This window comes from Chamaea fasciata, unplaced genomic scaffold (genome assembly GCF_029207755.1).
Source record: "Chamaea fasciata isolate MVZ Bird 193981 ecotype frontalis unplaced genomic scaffold, bChaFas1.0.hap1 SCAF_10, whole genome shotgun sequence".
Taxonomy (NCBI): domain Eukaryota; kingdom Metazoa; phylum Chordata; class Aves; order Passeriformes; family Sylviidae; genus Chamaea; species Chamaea fasciata.
The window spans coordinates 15,564,418-15,585,518 of NW_027094095.1; the positions used below are offsets into that span (position 1 = coordinate 15,564,418).

The 21,101-nt window shown below is 36.6% G+C and overlaps 1 protein-coding gene across 6 annotated transcripts in view; it reads left to right on the forward strand.

Annotated features, from left to right (window-relative positions):
- ARHGAP29 (Rho GTPase activating protein 29) overlaps nt 1-21,101 on the forward strand; it is a 50,305-nt gene that overhangs the window by 26,400 nt on the left and 2,804 nt on the right. The window contains exons 1-20 of one of the 6 annotated variants that reach the window (XM_066192427.1): nt 2,144-2,715; nt 4,728-4,824; nt 5,166-5,238; nt 9,064-9,124; nt 9,625-9,762; nt 10,050-10,114; nt 10,562-10,672; nt 10,782-10,862; nt 11,145-11,333; nt 11,572-11,709; nt 12,926-13,116; nt 14,922-15,088; nt 15,644-15,772; nt 15,945-16,043; nt 17,549-17,712; nt 17,962-18,150; nt 18,291-18,428; nt 19,406-19,638; nt 20,427-20,733; nt 20,903-21,011. In XM_066192427.1, the coding sequence (XP_066048524.1) occupies nt 5,182-5,238; nt 9,064-9,124; nt 9,625-9,762; nt 10,050-10,114; nt 10,562-10,672; nt 10,782-10,862; nt 11,145-11,333; nt 11,572-11,709; nt 12,926-13,116; nt 14,922-15,088; nt 15,644-15,772; nt 15,945-16,043; nt 17,549-17,712; nt 17,962-18,150; nt 18,291-18,428; nt 19,406-19,638; nt 20,427-20,733; nt 20,903-21,011 (2,566 nt within the window). In that variant the 5' untranslated portion in view covers nt 2,144-2,715; nt 4,728-4,824; nt 5,166-5,181. Of the gene's footprint in view, nt 1-2,143; nt 2,716-4,727; nt 4,825-5,165; nt 5,239-9,063; nt 9,125-9,624; nt 9,763-10,049; nt 10,115-10,561; nt 10,673-10,781; nt 10,863-11,144; nt 11,334-11,571; nt 11,710-12,925; nt 13,117-14,921; nt 15,089-15,643; nt 15,773-15,944; nt 16,044-17,548; nt 17,713-17,961; nt 18,151-18,290; nt 18,429-19,405; nt 19,639-20,426; nt 20,734-20,902; nt 21,012-21,101 lie in introns of those variants that run through there. The other 5 variants (XM_066192421.1, XM_066192423.1, XM_066192426.1 and 2 more) reach the window with 5 other exon arrangements.

Here is a 21,101-nt window from a genome sequence, read left to right on the forward strand (position 1 = left end):
AATAGAAACAAGTGGGAATTTACACATGATTCCACCTCCTGGTTTTTGAGTCTTTGCTTAATGTCAGTTTCAAATCCAGTTTTTCTTTGTAACTTCATGTAGGGATAAACTACTATTATAACAAACAAATGCCTTTTGCTCTCCATTAAATCAGTTAAAATAACTTTGGAACCTTAGTGACTTGCGAAGTCTTAGTGTCTTGTGAAGTGTTCTTGTAACTATGGTAAGTTGCACCATGCTTTACCCATAAACTACCCCCTTTAGATTACTGCGAGATTTCAAAGGCTAACAAAAATTAGAGCGCTTGTGACCCTCTTTCAAGCTTCTCAGCCATTTTTCAGGACCTTCAATGGGAATGATACAAATGTGCTCCTAATTCTGCTTTGAATGTTCCATGTTTTTCCTTTTAGACAGATTGAAGGAAAAACTAGCTGTAACATGTTATCTGAATCTTGCTACTGAGAATCATGCTTGGCAGTACAGACTTGTCAGACTTACTTTGGACTGAGGTTGAGGGAAAATGGCAGTGAGAATAGTGGGACATGACACATTTGATTTCTCTGGTTATACTTTGGACATAACATGCCTCACTGGGCCTCTTGGGACTCTATTACTTATACATGTCTACTTGAGTGCTTAATGAAAAATGTGTTTTAAATGACACCTCGCTTGACCTGGAAGAATTGAGGCTTACTGAAGCATCTTGCTTGAAACCTGTTTAGACTCCTGTTTCTGTTAGTCACTTCCAATTCCGGCACAGCATCATATTCGTAATTGTAATTTTTGCACTCAGTGCCTTTAAATAGTTGATGGCCCCAGAGTACATGGTTCTCCTGATACCATGCTGAATTTAAGTTTGCACTCGTCTTTTGCTCTTAATTACACCCTTTGACTTAATCACTAGAATGAACACTGATTCCTGGTAAAGCTGAAAATTACACTTGTGTTGTAGAAGTTTCCTATTCAGGCATAGTTTTTTTGGTAGTAGTTCTGCATCAAAAAGAAATACCTCAAACAAGATGAAGTGGTTTCAGTTTTCTTGGTGTATCTGTGATGTACATTCAGAGCAAAATTCGTTATGGAAGGAGTAGGAAACAGTTCCTTGAAATTGTCTTGTTGGCATTCAGCTCAAGTTGAGGGGGCTGCCAAACCGGGTAGTAAGTACAGGCTGGTGAAATTATATGGCACTAAGAACTAAAAGTAGATAATGGGGCTTGAACAGCCTGTTGATCCTCTCTACAATACAAGAATATTCTTCTGCCTCTTTCCAGTCTTCATATTATTGCTCTTTACTTAATGTTCCTCTCCCCATTTATTTTACATGTTTTTGAAGAAGAGAGGTAATAACAAGAAGTATTACAAGTCTTTGTTTTCAGAGAGGGAGTGGTCTTTTGGTCTTTGTTGGGTTTTTTGTTTGCTTGGGTGGTTGTTTTGTTTTTGAAATAGTTCTGAAAGGTTTTTGAAAGCATTGTTGTGAGTTTAAAGATAAATTGATTGCAAAGGTACTCAGTTCCAAGAAGTCAGCTGGTTGCTTACTTCATAATATGTCAGCTAGTAAAGCATGGGTTGAGGATGTATTCCTGTCTAAAAAATACATGGTGATGTTACCATATATATCTCTCATGTATGAGAAAATTGACCTCCAAAAGGCAATTCTGCAAGCTTGTCCAGGCTCTGCAGACAGCCGGCAAGGCAGCTCTGCTGCTGTCAGTCCTGCGCGTGTATGGGCAGCAGAGCTGGGGCAGCGAGCGAACTTGAACAGACTCCTGCATGGCTGTGTCCCATAGGCTGTGTGTGTGTCGGTCCACTGGGAGCCATCCATCACCTTTTAAAGGCCCTGGTTGTTCTTCAGTCTTGACAGCTGTCAGTCTTTTCTTCACCATTTTAGAAGCATTTTTCAAATGTCCTCAGGCAATGCTTCAGCTTCTGGGATTCTCACTTCCAAAACCTTTGTGGCTGTTTTGGATTCCCCAGCCTGGTCTGTGCTTGATCCAAAAAAGTTTTGATGGCATGACCCAAGAGCTGAAACTGCAGCGTACTGCAGCATTTTGATGAGATTGTCAAACTCACCTCAGTTTGAAGACACCTTTGGAAATAGAGATCCACTGCAAGCTAGGCTTGCATTTCTGGTACTGCATTTGGATTTTAATGTATCACTGTCATATGATTTTTTGAAGTTCATTATGTGTCATCTGAAATCTTGCTTAAAAGAGTTGTCTAGTTGTATCCTTGCTTTGAAATCTGTGGAACTATAGATAGATAGCTGTCATTTCCAGACATGGCAAGATTACTATAGTTCATTGTTGTCAGTAGCTATTGTGTGCAGTCAGGATGTCCTGGGGAAAGAGAGTGCGTGGTTTAAAGTTGACGTTAAGTACATCAGCATTCCAGTGGTGGTAAGCTAGAAAAAAGCTGGTGGTATTCTACTGAATTACTAAGAGATTAGACCAACCTGTTTTGGGAGAAGTGAAAATAAGTAAATCTGAAAAAATTGAGATTTGTTATTCCTCTTGTGATGGATCCTGAAAAGAAAGGATTTCTTTGGCATATAAAGTGTAAAGCTTAACAAAACTCTTCCTGGAACAGGAAGGCAGAGTGAAACAGACGGCATTTCTTTAGGGGAAGACTCTCTATACTAATGTCTTGTTAACTAAGTGAAAGAAGTGCTCTCTCTGCAAAGACACCACGGCTAATGGATATACAAATGTTTCTGTGGTAAGTGCTTTGAGTGCATAGACAGTTTTTGCTAATTCTTTCTAATTTTGAACCAGTTTGTGTTTTGTGCCGGCTCTTAAATGATTTTTCCAGTCATTAGGGGCTGGTAGTCAATAGGTCTCATTGTGACTGTTGTTGCTTACTGATTTGAAATGCAAAGTTTAGACTTATACACAGCATTATCTCTGGAAAGCTGAGGTCTTCAACTAACCTGAATTACCCAAAAAAAAAAAAAAATCCACCGCTATTTACAAAGTTATTTAAAAAAAAAATCTGCGGAGCTTTATCAACTCTCATTTCAAACGAAGGTGCCAGAGGCATTTTTTAATGTAATTACAAAGTGTAGCCGAATGAAGAGGTAGGAGAAGCTGTAATTTAGTAGTGAACTGTGTCAACAGAGATTGGTAATGTTATTGTAATATGCGATAACTGTTTTTTGCTGTAGGCTTATTGCAACATTATTTTTTATCTGCGAGTAATTGTAAAAATAGCCCATGAGAAGAATATGTATTTTCTGTAATGGCTTTGTATAGAAAAAGTTGTTATAAAAATGTTGATCAAGTTTGTTGACATACTGTGTAAAAAGGAATGGATTTAACTGTGTTACTTTACTGGTTAAAAACTTTTCCTTTCACAAAGGAAGTCTAATGGGGGAGCAGATTACTGTACTTTCTTTGTTTGTTACCCATTAGTATTTAGGCACCTGGCAGGAAGTTTGAATACTTTTAAAGATTAAAGCCTGTTAATTTGCTGAGAACTTTTATAGAATGGGCAACATTTTAACATTATTTTATTTTTGCTACTTGTACAAGTCATTGTATTCTATTTGTACTTGAAATGTAAGGAAGACAAATTAACCATGTTAGATTTTGCAAAAAGTGATGTGGGTTGGGTCCCTGTACGTGTGTCATTGCAGTATCTCTGAAATAGGTGTGAGCATGTGTTACTTACACATCCAGAGAGTTAAGAATATTGCATTGCTTAAAAAAACTAAACTTTAAAAAAGTAAACTAAAGTAAACTTAAAAAAAAAAATACTAATGTGAAGTTGTCACTTCTCACAATGTGACTGGGAGAAACTTCTCTCCAGAGGATACAGCTTCAGCTGAAAGGAATGTATCCAGCTTTTCTACAAAAAATCTCCCGGTCACCATTGATTAAGGAGTTAAGCTGAAAACAGACAAAAATGGTCGTGCTTTGTGTCTTGTCCTTTCTTCCTCCCTCTTCTTGTTTAGTAGTTGTTAATAGAAACTCTGGATGAATCATTCTTTTTGTCTTATTATTCCAGTTTGTCATGGAAGTGTGCTAAAGGCTGTGTTGAGTATTAAGTATTTGATCACCACTGTAAACCATCTAGTTTGTCCAGCAACACTCCTCTTCCTATTTAGGACCACCAGTAGTTATGCTGAGTTTCTTCTCCACTTTTAACAGGAAAAATTGAGGGGCTTTTGCCAGACTAATAATTGAAGGGTTTTGCAGCGGACGCCACCTTTTGATGGCTCTCTGCTTGCCTGTACTCAAGCCAGAAATGCTGTGTTCTGGGTTGCATTCAGTTGAGGGGGCACCCCCACAAACTACCGCTCTGGTTTGGAATTCTGACTTTTCTACTGAGAAAAGAAACAGCTTTTCCAATATCTGACTGCATTTGTGAGCTGCTTTGTGGTGGTGCTGCTGCTGTGTGATTTGAGTCTAGTTGGTAAATTACTGGTTTTGTTGTCCTTGCATTACCAACATTTCCACAGAAAGCGGCTCCTTAAGTGGGAAGATACAGGAAGTGCAAGAGTAATCTGATTTCATTGTGGGAAGCATCTGGATTGTGTTATTTTTTTTCCTTTAGTGTTTACTTTCTTACTAATCTCCTTGAAAACTATGTTTTTTCAATTTTTCAGAAAAGCATAATGTTGCATGTTCTGTAGGAGACTTTGTGTATAAAATTTGTCTCTAGGCCTGGTAAACTTACTTAATTGACCCCACCTCTCACCCTTCGGTTTTCTTTTTTATTTTTTTTGTAAGCGGTGAACTTCAAAGAAGTTAATGAAGAAAACAAGAGAGAACTCTTCAGTGAAATATTTTCTTCCATTGAAACATTGGCATTCACCTTTGGAAACGTGTAAGTTTGAATCCAGGAGCTTTTAAAATAACTCAATGGAGCTTAATTAAATTAATACCAAAAGCTTTAGTTTTCTTTTGGACGACTATTTTCTGATAAAGTAATTTAAATTAGCTACATCTAGAGCAATTTTACTGGTTTGGGTTTTTGTCAGTTTGGGTTTTTTTCTTAATAAGGAATTTTAGGATGGTGTAGAAATTGCAGTGAAGGTGACTACCAAAAATGGTTTGCAGAACTTTTAAAGGACTTAGTAACACTATCTGAATTTTTCAATTCAGTGATACAGAATTGCTTGGTGAGGTAAAGTAATGAAGTAACACAATTCTTTGTTTTTCTGGCAGTGTTTCAGACTTCCTTATGGGAGATGTAGACAATGGCTCGTCATTGGGACTTCCTGTATCTAGGAGAAGTCGGGTAGGCTAAACACGTTCTCTTGGAGTGTAAAATGATATCTGTTAAAGGAGACTTCAGTTTCACTGAAACTCTGCATGATGGGGCTGGGACACTTGGAGTTGTCTGAGTTTTAAAACAAGATTCAACCCAGGAAAAATGTGTATTTGAGGTTTCAACTACGTGAATGTATTCTCAATTCTAAATTATAGCGATGACTTGGCAGGGCTACCTGCTTTTGAGATTTTTTAATTGGTTAAGTGAAAATAAAGAAGGAAAAGTAAGATACTTGAGTGATGGCTCACTGAAGTAGTTGGACTATATTACCTGTTAAACCTGGAAACCAAAGGGTTAATGAATCATTTTGGCTTTTAAAGACTCATATTCATGACAAAATGACCGTTTCTTCTTTCTGAACCCACTTTGTGCTGTAACTGTTTCAGCAACAATTCACTGAAAGAGCTGTCAGGTACAGGTAGTCAAAGAAAAACACATTTTGAACTTCCCTTTAAACACTGAAGGCATGACTGAAAAATGCTTACTACCAAATCCTGTTTTGAATTTTTGTGTATTGAGAAGCAGACTTTCAGGTAAATCAAGTAAAATTAAGAGTTACATGCAAGGAAGATGCAATTGATAGTGTGTATTACAAGCTAAGTTGTAACAAGGTTAAAAATGTTGGATTGTGCATTCTTTTTAAAGGCTTTGTTGAAACATGCTTAAAACCTGCATTTCTTGACACATGCTTGTGTGCATCATGCCATGCAGCTGCAGCTGAGTAGTCTCTTCAGACTTTCCCTATGTTGATAATCCATCTTTCTCCCATGTGTGTTATCACGCAAATGCTACGTATGTAGCATTTACTACAAAACTGCAACAAAACTTATCTTCATAAGCAGTATGGAGGAAAAGTAAGCTACTCAGAAAACTTCTGGGTTTCTGAGTTCTGGTTGTCTGGTTCCAGCAAACTTCGAATTGGGTCACTGATAAAAAGTATGAAATAAAATAGCATAGAACCCAGCATCTCATGTAAATTAAATGAGATTATTTGAAGAAGTACTGGTTCATCCAGTTGGTTCACCAGCAGAAGGAAGGTTCTGAATTTGCCAGCATTTTAACCTTGAAATGGTTTTGTATTGCAAAAATACATGCTTGTGGAAAGAGATGGTCTTTTGTACTGTATTGTGAAGTGAATGATTGATTGTCTATAAGATCACTTTTCTAAACATGGCAGGGGGTGGGGGGAATGCAAAGGGGAAATTTTAATATAGTGAAATGAAGAAGGAATTCCATTCTAGAAGCTTCAGAAATCACCATATTATATTTAAAAACTGTCTTTTGTAGTATCTCATGCTTTTCCTAATGTGAACAATTACAAATTTTGGAGGAGGTAGGGTAATACAGTTCAGTTTCTTAGAAATCTGTCTTGCATGCTTTTTCATTTAGGCAAACAAATACACATTTAAGAGGTTAATCATTTCACTTCAATTTACAATTCAGGGAACAATTTGGAGGCCATCTAGGAGCAGTTGAGTGTTAAGAGGAGTTAAATGGAAAATATTTAATAACTGTATTAACTTTTGTGTAGTTGTGTATGTTCAGTGGTTGATCATAGCAGCTAGCTGTATTTTAAACAGAGCATAACATTTTGGTAGGATTTAACACGTAAATATTTTGAGGTTTGATTAAGGAGAAATATTTTAATTGACTCTAGTTAGGGACCTCCCTCATTAGGCTGATGAGGATGGCTCCAAGGAGGGGGGTGGGCAGCACTGATCTTGCTTCTCTTGTCTGCAGGGGAGTCTACATTCTTTACTTAAGGCATTCCACTTGGAAGCTTAAGTTAAATGATATGTATACCCCCTCTTAGCAAATGTAATTGTCCTCATTTTAGCTCTTGTAGTTCAACCAGATGTACAAGGTGGAAGCAAAGATGTTTTTTAATTAAAAACAAAAGCACTTTAAAATACACTGGAAGGGACCAGACAGACATGTCTGACCTTTCATTACTCAACAAGCTATTTGAATGCTATTTGATGCTGTACAGATCTGAGAGCATAATAAAGAAGGATAAAATTTTCAAAGTGTATGAAGAGATTTGCCTGTTAGGGTGAGAGTCTTGGGTAATGACGGAATAAAAGACAGAAGAGACTGGTTGAAGTTGGAAACGAAAGTCAGGCTTTTAATTTTTGCTAGGACTACTGGGATGAGTCACTGGTTGCCTGAGAGGGAGCAAGCTGTATGGATCACATTCTGATAAGAAGTTGTAGGACATAGATAAAAGCATTTGTTCATGCTTGCTTCTAAAATTTGGTATTACATATTTGCAGTGGGTGAATGTGAAAGAATGAGTGACCTTTGATTAGCTGCCTTAACTAGCGTGCCTGGTTTCCTGGAAAGGAGTAAAGAGTTTTCAGGACTGCAATGATTTAGGTCTTATAGAAATAGGACGTAATATTTAGCACCAGAACTTAAAAGTTCTTCAAGTTAATATAAAGTATGGGGGTTTTCTGATCATTATTTTTTTCCCACTAACAACTTTTAAATCTACTTGAAGACAGTAATATTTGAAATAAAACCTGAACTAAATCTAGGAATGTTCAAGTTTTCTCTGCAACCAAATATTGATTCATTGCTAAATTCAGATTTTAGGGTTTTTTACCCATTTAGTTGGAGACAGTTTCGGACAGATTTCCCACCTGTTCCATTTTGTTGAAACTCTCTTGTATTAGACAGCCACTGCAATAGTACTTTACCTTCTTAGGAATGAAGCAGGTGTTTAGGCTGTAGTTTGATTCTGCTTGATGTCATTGATGATTAATGTCTTTCATGTTTTGGTCTATGGAAAAGTTGCTTTTGCTGTGAAGTAAACAATGATTTTTGGGAGATTTTTGTGTGATTTATGATCAGTTTTCATTTACATTAAAAAACCCCAACAAACCAAAACTACTTTTAGTATTGATAACTGTGCTCCATTTTAGTGAATGTCTGAAAATAAACCAGTGCCAAATCTAAATGGGAACAAGCTGTTCTTGCAAAGCTTAAGGGTACTTTGCAGTTATTTCTTAGCCTTTGTTTTCTATCTGCTTTGTGCATCAAAGTTTTCAAAAGTCATTTATCCATATAAAATTATGTAGGGTTTGGTGTCTGTCTTTGGTTTGGTTTGGCTTTTAAGGGGGTAGTTATTACAAAGCAAACTTCTTATTCATTTAAATTTGTTGAGCAGTCAGGTCTGCAGCACAGTCTTACAAGTAATTCAACTTGCAGAATTAGAGGGGTAGCAAAATGCAGTGAGGACAAAGGTAGGGATGACATGATGTGCTAAATTCCTTTTATTATTGGATTACATTCTGTCAGGTTGTACTCATTGTCAGGGCTTCATTAGCAAGTGTTACTAGTCAGCTGTTGTGCCTACAGTGCACCACCTGCAAGTAATTTGCAAAAAACCTTAACTTTATTCCCTTGAGGAAGAAATACAGGATTGTAATGGCTTGTAGAATGGTGTCTGTTTTATGTATCTGGCATTAGGTCTGTGTGAAAAGGTTTTTAAAAGATAGGTAGGGATTTAAGAAAAGCTGGATTTCACTTAATTGTTTAAGAAATCTGGTTGATATTTAACTCTTTCATCACAGACTTTCAAGATTGTTGATGTAAAGGTATATAATGATGCCTTGCTATTTATTCTTATTTGATAGCAATGGGAGTTTAAAAGATATTGTGCCTTACATGAGAGGGACTGATGGTGCAGTCTGAAAAAAAAATAGAGGCACATATTGCCATTTATGTTAGCTTTCAGTTTCAGTGAGAGATTTTCTTTACTAACTTAATGTTTTATTTCTTGTACACCAGTCTTTTGAGAATCTTTCTGTGGAGTCTGGGGGTTCACTGCACGAAAGGGATGATATTCAAGGTAGGTCATTCATTTGACATTGATAAACACAATTTTGTAATCTGTGGGGTTTTTTCTTCTAAAAAATGTTCTAAGTAAGTTGCTTGGTCACTTTTTTACACCTATGCTGCCTTTACAACTTCATTGTGAAAAAAAAGTACTGCAAAGGTTTCATTCTTTTGTAAATAACTAACCCAGGTTGCTTTTTTTGGGGGGGGAGGGGGGAGGTGAAGAACTAAGGCCTGAAGCACCTTCTGTGTGTTGTCATTGGTTGATTGGTGTTTTGTTGGGTCACTTTCTTGAAGAAAGTTATGCTGACCATATGACCACTCCAGATAAAGTACTATGACCCTTTAATTTGTTCTAAAACCTCTGTCAGTCCTGTTTAGAGTCAACTAGCATTAAAGACCAACTCAAGATCAGAGCTGCTTAAGCATTCACAGTTGGCTAATACTGGCTTTGCTCTCAGTGTGTGGTCATGTCTAAAAATCACTTCTTTCTGTTGGATGCTTTATTTGCAGGACATCTTCGAGCAGAGGAGGTTGATAGCATGCTCCTAAGAAATGACAGTGGAATTGAGTCGGCTCTGTCCTATGCTAAAGCATGGTCAAAATATACCAAGGATGTAGTCGCATGGGTAGAAAAAAAGCTTAGCTTGGGTGAGTGGCTCTTTCTGGCATTTAATCAGCTTTGTCATGATGAAATTAAATCTGTTGTCAGGCCTCTGTGCTGCAGACTGTCAATAATGTGATTTCTAAATTAGTAGCTGTTCCACTGAAGTTGACAGAGCTATCGTGCATTTCCTATAATTAAAGGCCTGTAACATAGTGAAGGTGGTCCCCTCTGTAGTCCGTTTGTTAAAGGAAGGCTGTAAAAAGCCTTTAGCATGTGTTATAACTGTTGTTGTGTTATAATGTAAACAGTAACCGTGAAATTTTTTTAACAGAAGTGGAGTGTGCTAAAAACTTGGCAAAAATGGCTGAAACTGCTAAAACTGTTGTTGGACACCAGGTGAGTATACCTTAGGGGCTTTATGTTACTCTTAAATCCTTATTGGATGGCTTGCCCAGGAGTAAAACTGATGTTGTGGAATGGATTTTTAAGCTGATACAGAATTGATTGATATGATAAAGCAGTGGTTAAAAGATCTGCATCTTGTTCCATTTGTTATGGAAATTTGTATATATAATACTATTCTTGTTGAATATGCAAATCCAAAATATTCTTTTTTTTTTACTAATATGTGCTTTGTGATTTGGATTTGTACACTTCTTTCCTAGTAAAATGCATCACAGATGAGAAATTAGTAGTTTTCTACATGCATACCTGACATTCATACCTATTTTAGTAAATAATTTACTAAATTTAATTGAAAATCTAGTTCAGTTATACAGACATTTAGAATGTCATTACAGCTTTGTCTTACCTAGAACATCAATATTTTTTGTGTAATTTTAGGATTATATGCCATTCCAGTCAATATTCATAAACGCTTTTCAAAACGAAATCGAGAACAGTCAACTCTGGCAACAAACAGCTGCTGCTCTCCAGTCTAACAAATTTGTGCAGGTATGCTTCAAGAAAAAGACTAAAGTCTATGTAATTTTATATAATATTTAAAAGAACAAACTTCCAGCCTATATGCCTTTAATGTACTGCATTAATATTTCCTATCTAGCCTCTTCTTGGAAGGAAAAATGAGTTGGATAGACAAAGGAAAGATATCAAGGAACTTTGGCAGCGAGAACAGAAAAAAATGGTTGGTAATTCTCTCATATCTAATGGTTCAGTCTAGAATTCTTCAAAAGGATGAAACTTTCACACTAGCATGTTATGCACTTACATTCACACATGGTCTCTAGGGCTTAGTGAAAACAGATGTAGTTGTCCATTTCATGGCAATCTGGTATTTGTAAGAGGGTACCTTTCAATGACTATGCAGCGTACAGACCTGTGCATAAGTCTCTTTAACCATCACTTTAAATAACTGAAAAATTAATGTTGTTTATTCTTCTGCTTTTTCTTTTGCTGCATTGTGCAGCAAGAGCTGGAAGCTGCTCTCAGAAAAGCCAAGTTGCTGTATATACAACGTCAAGATGAGTATGAAAAGGCAAAATCCTGTACTGCTCGTGCTGAGGAGGAACAGCTTAGCTCAAGTGGAAGCTTTGTGAAAGATTTCAGCAAGCAACTGGAAAAAAAACGAAGGCTAGAGGAGGAAGCTCTTCTAAAGGTAAAGAGGTTTTGTTCTCTGCTGCTAAAATTAAGTCTATACTTCTTTTATTCATGCATTCCCAAGGATGGTATTTGAGTAAGTTGAGTTTACATTTTTAATTTTATTCATGCTATGCTCCTTTGGGTTTTTGTCTTAAAAGGGAATCTCAAATGCAAGCATTTTGAGTGGAGTTTTTTCTTGCTTCTAGTATCAAGGCCTGTAGTCCATCAACTCTTTATACTTGTCTTTTCTTTAGGCTGAAGAAGCCAATGAACACTATAAAGCAAGCATGGCAGAGGTTGAAGAAAAAAGAAATTATTTGGAAAGCTTTAAAAGTGATGTTTTAACACAGCTTCGGGAGCTTATTTACCAGTGTGATCTTACTCTTAAAGCTGTAAGCATGGTTTTTAAAATACATTTTGCACAGATACTTATATATTGTTAAAAATACGATAAGGACCCATAAGTGCTGTTTTAAATTGAAAGCTTTCAAATGGCAGATGTCAAGCCAACAGAAAAAGAAGGAAAGCTTTTAAACTATTTCTGTTCTCCTTCTGGTAGGAATTAAAAAAAAAAAAAAAAAAAAGAAAGTGGGAGGTATCTTGAACATTTCTGGGTATTTCATGAGCTGTTGCCTTGCATGCACCCTGACTACACAATCCTTATAAAATGTCTTTTCAGAATTTTGATGGCAGTAGTGTTCCTCTGTTGCTTAAGAGTACAGCTTTCTTTGCTTTGATTAGTGCATTAGCAAAGACATTTGGATCAAGCCCAGAATGGATATTAACACACTTCAGCCTTGATGGCAGTCTCAGTTCATGCAGGATCCATTGTGACTAGTAGAATGTACTAATTTATTGGTGTAAGAGCGAAGTGATGATCAAAACTGCATATGACATGCACAATTTTAACAAAAAAGCTTGAAGAATGTAAGAACTCATTATGCCAAGAGATATTTGGTGGTTTTTGGTTGGTTGGTTGGTTGGTTGTTTACATGAGACAATGAAAATTTGATGCTGGGGCGGGGATGGAAAATAAAACATCAAACTTAACCCTGTTCCACAAGCAACCCGAAAACCAACCCATAAGAACAGTAGACAGACTTGTCAGTTCAAGTCTATTTAAATTGCAGACTACTTTGCAACCTGAAAGCTGACAAAGCAGTGTTAATCTGTCTGCTGGGACAGAGTTTTGTCCATTTTATGTCTCAAGACAATACGGAGCTCACCTGGGTTTGGAATTCCAACTACTTCATCATTGTGGTGATGACGAATATTCGCTCCAGAACATGAAAAAATCCTTTTTGATAGCAAAAGCTCTTGCTGTTTATCTCAATCAATCCAAAGTGAGAAGCAATTGGAATTGCCTTTGCTAGTGGGAGGGTTGAATAACCCAGAGAGGAGAGAAATACTGGTGTCTCTGTTACAGACAAAACTTGTGCAAGTCTTCTGAAAGTCAACTGTAAAAAGTAACATGTTACTGTTTTCTAGATGTCTTCTAGTCTTATTAGTCAAGTGATCTTCTGTTAGGGTATTAATTTGGGTTGAGCAAAGTGTAAGTGAAATATTTAGTAAATGACAAAAATAATGCAAATCTTTCTCTCCCAACAGGCAACAGTTAACCTGTTCCAGCTGCAGCATGCTCAGGTTGTATCCCTGCCAGTTAATTGCCAGTCCCTCTGTGAGAGTGCCAAACTCTATGACCCTGGTCAGCAGTATTCAGAGTTTGTGAAAAGTTTGCCAAAGGATGGTGTTCCTGTTGAATCAGGTTGTTTTGAAACCCAGAGTTCCCAGGTTGATGGGTAAGTGCCAAAGTACAGGTGGCAACTGCTTGATTTAGAATGCAACACTTAGGTACATATGTTTAACCGTAAAACAATATTTTTGGAGAAACTAAAGGAATCCTGGTGTTTTAGCATACTTTACTATTCTCTTTGTCCTATCTTTAAGATAGTAGATTATATATACTGCTGACATTAAAATTTCTCTCTAAGGCAGAATGTCATTTCATGCAATAATACTTGCTAAAACATTGACAGTTGTTGTGTAAGACTTGACTTGTTACTATTTTAATGTAGATACTAGTTAATATGAAAAATGTAGATTTTGGACTTGGTTGTGTTGTGGGGCAGTAGTACTTGGTAAAAAGTTTAGAAAGTCTGAAGAGGTAGTTTTCCTCTTCTACAGGCCTTGCTGCTATATACAGTAGCTTCTTTCATACTGTTTACATTTGGCAACTTTTTGGCAGGAAGTTTCTCGATTTCTATCTCATGCTATGTGCCTAAAAAAAGCTCAGAGTCCATTTGTAGAGACATGTTATAACTTAATTATTTTTTTCCAACCTGCATGAAATAGAAGCTTTTATTGTTAAACTATGAAAGTTCCAGCTAATGTGGAAGTAAAGACTTCAAGACAAAGACAACTCCTTGTGTCAGCATGCCAAATGCTTTTCCACCTTTAATTTGTTGTAAAATCGTCATCTTGGCACTAAAGCACCAGAATATCCATTTCAATCTGTGTGTTTCACAGTTCTACAGGAAAGCGTCGTCATCATTTTTCAAAAGGAAACTAAATACAAAAAACTGAATGCTTGAGTCAGACTTCTACCAACAAAAGGCAGGAAATTTAAAGTTGAAGCTGAGATTCTTAATTCTTGTCTGTAAATTTCCTGCCTTTTAAGACTGATTTTGGCTATACTCATAAACCTTGACTTCAGAGGATTTAACTATGTAGCTCCCTGAGAAACTGATGAGCATGAAATTTCCAACACTTAGTGTGCTCTCCCAGCTATTTACTGCTTGACATTTAAAGGAGCGTGTTTTTCCTTCTCCTCTCTCCTCATCTTTTATTTTCTTTGTCACAGCCTTGTGATTCTTCATGGACTTGATCATTTTTATTGTTTGAGTCTGCATTAATTTAAGGGACTGTTCCTTGAACAAATGCAAATTTGAATGTTTTTCAGTCCCTGTTTCCCTTAAGCTTGATAGGGTAGAACTGATTAAGGAACAGCTTCCTGACTTCTAAACTTGGCCAGCAGGCCATTTTGTCCCCAGGGTGCTTCAGCATTTTACATGAATTACTGTTAACATTATTCTGTTCTTAGAGTGAGAGTGGATTTTCGAAATGGATTGACACTCTGTCAGCTTGAACACATTTTCTGTGCATTTAAAAAGCACAGTATGTGAACGCCTATGTGTTTATAGGTGGATGGTCCTGATGGCTGGTCAGAGAATCTTTTGGAGGGGAAAGCATAATCATAGAGTACAATGGCTTCTGATTGTTCTTACCTTCAGATGAACAGATTGATAGGCTGCAAGATAATGTTTATAATGCATGAAGACATGTGGAAAAGCTGATTCTCTCTGGGTAGAGAGAAGACACTGGGAAATCTCACATACTTAATTGAAAATAAATGGACACTCTTCTTTTAATTTTATTTTTTAATTTTGGAATTAAATTTAATTATGAGAATGACATGTCAAAAACATATGTTCATGAATAATAATCAAATGTAGCATTTTTAGTGCGCAGGGATGCATTAAAAAATGCATTACTTTTCCTTAAATTCTGTCTTACTTATTCTTCCAATTTTTTTTTTTTCCTGAAGGGTTTTTAATAAGCAATCAACAAACAGCGTCCATACATCCCATGGTAACTTATCTCAGTGTTCAGGAGATTTTCCTGCTCAGACATTAGATGATGTGGGAAGTCCAGTTTATCATCGTTCACAAAAGGTTAGAGAGAAGAGATCTTCCAGCAACACAGATATTCAAGGTAGTGCTTCTATATTTCTTTTGGACCTCAGCCTCTAAAGAAATAAATATTAAAAAAAAAAAAAAATTGAAACAAAAATGCTTGGTATCTCAGTCAGAAATGTAACACTGAAGGGTTAAAAATGTATTATCAAGTTCAAAGCCCATAAAACATTATGTACTTGAGCATAATAAGGACAAATGGAAAACTGCTTGCATGCATACCTAGATTGTTTGACACGAAAGGTGAGATACAATTCAAGCAGCAAGTGCTGTCAAACTCAGTGGACTGAACTCTTTCAATTAGCTCCAGCAATTGAAACTCCATTAGTTTTGTAAATTTCGTGCTGATTGCAGGTCTTCTGCAAAAGCACAATTGTCAAAGTTTCTGAAATGATTTTTCCTAGCTCCTGAAGCTTTTACAGGAATATATGACCTGGGGTTTTTTCACTATATTGCATGTTCATGTAACTTGTGCAAATTTTCCTGTTTTGAATATACTTATAGTTAGTTTTCAATTAAAGAAAAAGTAAATTTTGTCTTTAATGTTTGGAATTAGCAGACTTTCTTTTCAAAGCAGTGCGAGGGCCACCACCATTCAGATCGTGGTCAGTTGGCAACCAGAGTGGAGGAATGTGCAGTGACTCTGAAAGTGCAGGGGGAAGCAGTGAGTCCCGATCCATGGATTCTCCATCTGCCAGCCCAGGTATAGCTACCCTCACTGCTAGACTAATCTGAAGTCTTTCTCCTGCTCTGTTGCACATTAATGAAGACATCATTGTTAAATAAGCAAGTATTGAGCAGAGCATGTAATGAAAAATGAACAGTTGGGTGGGACTGATACTTACAGCTTCCTGAAAATTCTTCTCATCTGCTAGGGGATTTTAAAAGACGACTTCCCCGAACACCTTCCACCGGGACTATGTCATCTGCAGATGATCTTGATGAAAGAGAGCCACCATCTCCTTCAGACTGTGGTAATGTTGTTTCTGTTCCTGAAGTCCCCACAAGATGCTTTTTGTTACAGTGTGTGGCTTATCTTTTTAATATTCTTAAGAAAAGTACTTTAACAAGCTGTGATTGCCAGCAGCATTGTTTTTCAGTACAATATGCATGCACTTGAGGTTGAGAGATGAAGAATAATGTTCAAGTCATTTTAATGAATTGGTGCAGGATTGTCTTTATATGTTTAGGTTACTGTATGGCCAACCATAGAATGTTTCTAGTGTCTTCACCCTCTTGAGGCATAGCAAATGATCCACTAACCATTCCCTCCAGACATTTGCATTTAAACTTAGCTGCATGGCACTGAGTTATGTAAGATCACTTCTAAAATTTGATGTGAAATGCACAAATACATGGAGTTGATAAGTGGCAAATAGGAAAAATGTGGATCCAAATGTTTAGGGTAATAACTGAGATTTTACCCTCTTCAGCTAAAATAAGTGAGTTCAATAAGGTCTGTCCCGGATTTCACCAGGTCATTTCTAATTTTCAAATGAATTTTGACTGTATAATGACTATGTTGCCATAGGCATTGAAACTTGAATAACTGGATTATCAGAACTACAGTACTTACAAACTAATTTTGAAATATTAGTGGCACTTGCTCACTAAAGCCCTTAGGAATTTCTTTACTTAGTCTTTATTTCTTAAATGTATACTTTGCCTTCTAGGAAGGAACCTGTGGTAAACAGTATTACTTCAGATCTAGACCTAAAGCATGGCAATGTGTTAATGAATGCAAGCTTTCACTTGGAGTGGTATTGTTTGATCTGTGCTTGAGCATATAAGAAGCTTTCTGGGCAGTTAACTGAATGTGCTAATTTTGCTACCCGTAAAACAAAGGGGTTTGGTTCACAGAGTTGTTGATAGCATTTTAAGTAAATTGCCTGAAAAAATATGGACACAAAAAGAACCAGTTGCTATTCTTTTTAATTTTAGAATCCTCTAAAAAATATTTTGATGTTGTTAGAGGAAACTGAGAATCAGTGATTTTTTTCCAATTTGTTTTTATGTAGCTTCTGCCCTGGGTGTGTGTTAATTCTTCACTGCTGCAAAATACATTTTTTAAGTATTTCAGAAACACTACAGGCCAAAACAAGTAATCTTTTATCTTCTAGTCAGGATTTCAAAAAGTATAATATTAAACTTCCATGAATTTTTGCCTGACCTGTGGCGCAGTTGGAATTAAGTGTCCTAATATTTTCACATTGCCACAATACGGGAGAAAATGGAATACTTAAAAAGGCAAAAAATGATTGTTTGATTCTACTTTTACACAGGATTGTTTGATAATTAATGTCTCTCCTATATGAACTGCAACATAATTTTGCCTCCTTGTGATTGAAATGTTTATGATTACTTTGATAGTTGCTATTATTTACAGACTTGTGTTCTGCAGCACAATTCTTAAAATTCAGAGTAACAACTACCCCAATAGTAGATATTAAAATGACTATAACAGGGAAATTCTCTTCAGGTTTAAATGATCTCACATCTGAAACTGCAAATTCTCCAGGACCTTTTAGAAATGCTAATATGTCCAAAGCAGCACAAACACACAAACTACGGAAGCTGCGAGCTCCATCTAAATGCAGAGAATGTGACAGCTTAGTGGTATTTCACGGAGCCGAATGTGAGGAGGTAAGTTGAAAATTACTTTTAATTGCTGCTTGGGTTTTTTGTAAAGTTGGGAGTTTTGGAAACTTGAGTTGTGTTTCTATATAAAAACTGGAGTTTGTGGCTCATATAATCACCGTGAACTTAAAGCAGAGGCACACCATACTAACAAATGCTTTGTTTTGCTCACGTATGGGGTGACAAACGGCAGAAATATTTCCTATGGTGTCAGATTGTATCAAGCCATGTGCTTTTTTGTTTCTTTCCCTGTAGTGTTCACTTGCATGCCATAAAAAATGTTTAGAGACTTTAGCTATTCAATGTGGGCACAAAAAACTTCATGGAAGGCTTCACTTATTTGGAGTGGAATTTGCCCAAGCTGCTAAAAATATTCCTGATGGCATTCCTTTCATCATCAAAAAGTGTACGTCAGAAATTGAAAGCAGAGCACTGAATGTCAAGGTATGCTCAAGTTTGATCATGTTTAAGTTTGACACAATCTTAAAAAAAATTCTCTTAAGATTTTAATGCAGCCAGTATCATCTGTGTTTTACAACTTCCATTCAAATTGAAACAGAGTTGTGCTGGCCTTTTAATTTTAGGGCATCTATCGTGTGAATGGAGCCAAATCAAGAGTTGAAAAGCTTTGTCAAGCTTTTGAAAATGGAAAGGATTTGGTTGAGCTCTCAGAACTCTATGCACATGATATCAGCAATGTTCTCAAGCTGTATCTCCGCCAGGTATGGAATTTAGAGGTCAGATGGAAAACCAAAGTGCTGTAGTATATCTCTTCAGTACAGTACAAAACAACCACCCCTTTTCAGCAGTCCAACAGAAGCAGATTAAACAAGTGCCTTGTATAACTGCAGTGGCTTCTTTATTTACACATGCAGCCTGTGACAAGGGTTTGAAAAACTGCTGGGATTACAATATGTATTCCAGATAGATATTACGGCTTTTTTTAGTACCTTATGCATAACAATCTTTTGTTTGTCTACTCACAGTAGTGTTTAATTTCTAAAACCTTTCTGATTAGTGAATTTGCCTGTCTTAGGTGGAGTTAAAAAGATTCCCATGTTCTTGCCTCTTCGTGCAGACAGATGCTGATATATTGCTGTTAATACCTGCTAACAAAAATTTCATGAAACAGTCATAGTGGTCATGATGTGTTCATTATGGAGGGATTATCCATCTTCTATAACAGAGCTTTAAAGCTTCATGATTGAATTTTCTAAAACAGTTTCAATACGTATATGAAAAAATGAAGCTGGGATGTTGCCCAGTGAAATTATTGAGTCACTCGGAAAACTTGTTAACCCTGAAAGGAATAATCTTTAATAAACTGCATGGTTCTGTCCTCTTCCTCATGTTGGCTGTCAGAGATGAGTTTTCCAATCCTATGATCATCACCATTAAGTGATTTTGAAAAAATCTTTTTTTTCTTGAAATCTTATTTCAATAAATTGTGATAAATCATCGGTGTTGGAGCTAATGTAGGAAAGGGTTAGCAAATGATTTCTGGAAAAAGTTATAGGACGGAGTTTTTTGTTAGCTGGGATTGAGTTTGAAAAAATTTGAGATTGAGCTAATGAACAAGGATTAAACAATGTCATCATCTAAGAAAAGATGCTAGACCAGAAAAAGTTGCAGAAAAGCAGGAAGGAAACAGTTAAAATTGAGGTTTAAGTATGTTTCTGAATTGTTCATATTTCTTCAGCTTCCAGAGCCCTTGATTTTGTTTCGGCTTTACAATGAGTTCATTGGACTTGCAAAAGAAAGCCAGAATGCTAATGAGGAGTTGGATGCTAAACAAGCTAGTCCCAAAGCAAAGACAAGACAGTCACTCTGTATTGAACTGAATAGGATCATCATTAAAATTAAAGATCTTTTGAAACAACTGCCTGTACCAAACTATAACACTCTTCAGTACCTTATTGGACACCTTCACAGGTAAGAAAATACTTTAAATGCAGACTGATGTTGAAAACTTAACTGGTGCATGCTGCATGCTATGAATCTCTTGTACTTTTTTTGATGACTCTTGAGGAAGAAGTCACATATACCTTTGGAGACACTATTCTGTTGCTGGAGTTTTTTCCATGTAATGAATTCCCAAGTGAGAGAAGAATATGAAAGGGAAATAAAGCAGGGAAAGCATTGGCCTCCATTATTTTTGATTCTGTGCTAGCATTGGGGTCAGTAATAATTAATGTCACATGCAGGGATCTAAATAGGGTTTAAATTGTGATGTAACAAAGGGCAGTGATTTGGTGGCTATAAACAGAAAATTGAAACTTGTGTCATGTCTCTTAATAACCATTCTTCAGTCACATTTCACTTCCTTGTCCTCCAAATGGTGGTTTGTATGATGATGTACTAAACTGATGATTACCTATAAAAATGGGTAATATTGGGCTATAGCTGTGTTATTACTTAGAATGAGAGACATTCTTTTCCCCAACCCCAGAAATGCCAAATAACCACAAAAAACTTTAACAAATAGGACATAAAAACACCCTGTGTAGGAAGTTCAGGCCACTGTTAAATGTAGTCTGCACTGAAGATTCTGCCTGCCTACCAAACCCACTTTCAGTTTTTTATTGCCTCTTACCCTCTTTGGACATAAGATAAGATTTTAGTATCAAAAGTATTTCTGAAGTAATAAAACCCTCTAACTCTTGGGGGTTTCTTTTGGTTTTTTTTTTTTTTTTTTTTTTTTTTTTCCCCTCTTTGTGCAGAGTTGCAGAGCAGTGTGATGAAAATAAAATGTCAGCCAGCAACCTCGGCATAATATTCGGCCCAACTCTGATCAGACCACGTCAAACCGACGCTACAGTTTCTTTGTCGTCACTTGTGGACTACCCTTATCAGGCCCGGGTAGTGGAGCTGCTCATAACATATTATGAAAAGATATTTGATGTCTCATTGAAACCACTTCTGAGTGCTTCTCATTCTGAAGAAACAGCTGTTATGGTCAGAGTTGCTTTATCTGCAGATGAGATTGAGTCACAGCAGCAGAGGAAATCGTTTGTTGCTGTAAAGGAAGTGAGTGACTCTCTTGCTGCCACAGTATTACCTCTGCCATATTAACTTCTGTGTTGAATTCTGGAGCATTCCAGAGCACATTGCTAATAAATCTTTTTTGGGGATTTTTTTTGATAAGGAGTGCCTTTTCTGTTGAGTTCTCATTTTCTTCTGGTCTGACTTTCATTAGCAGGGTGTTCAACTAGTTCCAAGTGAAAGAGCTTCAGAAACAGCTGCACTCTTTTTGGAATCGAAGAATAGCCAGAATACAAAAGAAGAAGCAGATACATCTGTAACTGGTTAGTAGGCTGTTAACTCTGGGTGTGAGTCAATAAGGAGCTCTGAATGCATTAGATTATAGTGCATGGAGCTCTGTACTATAGACAGAA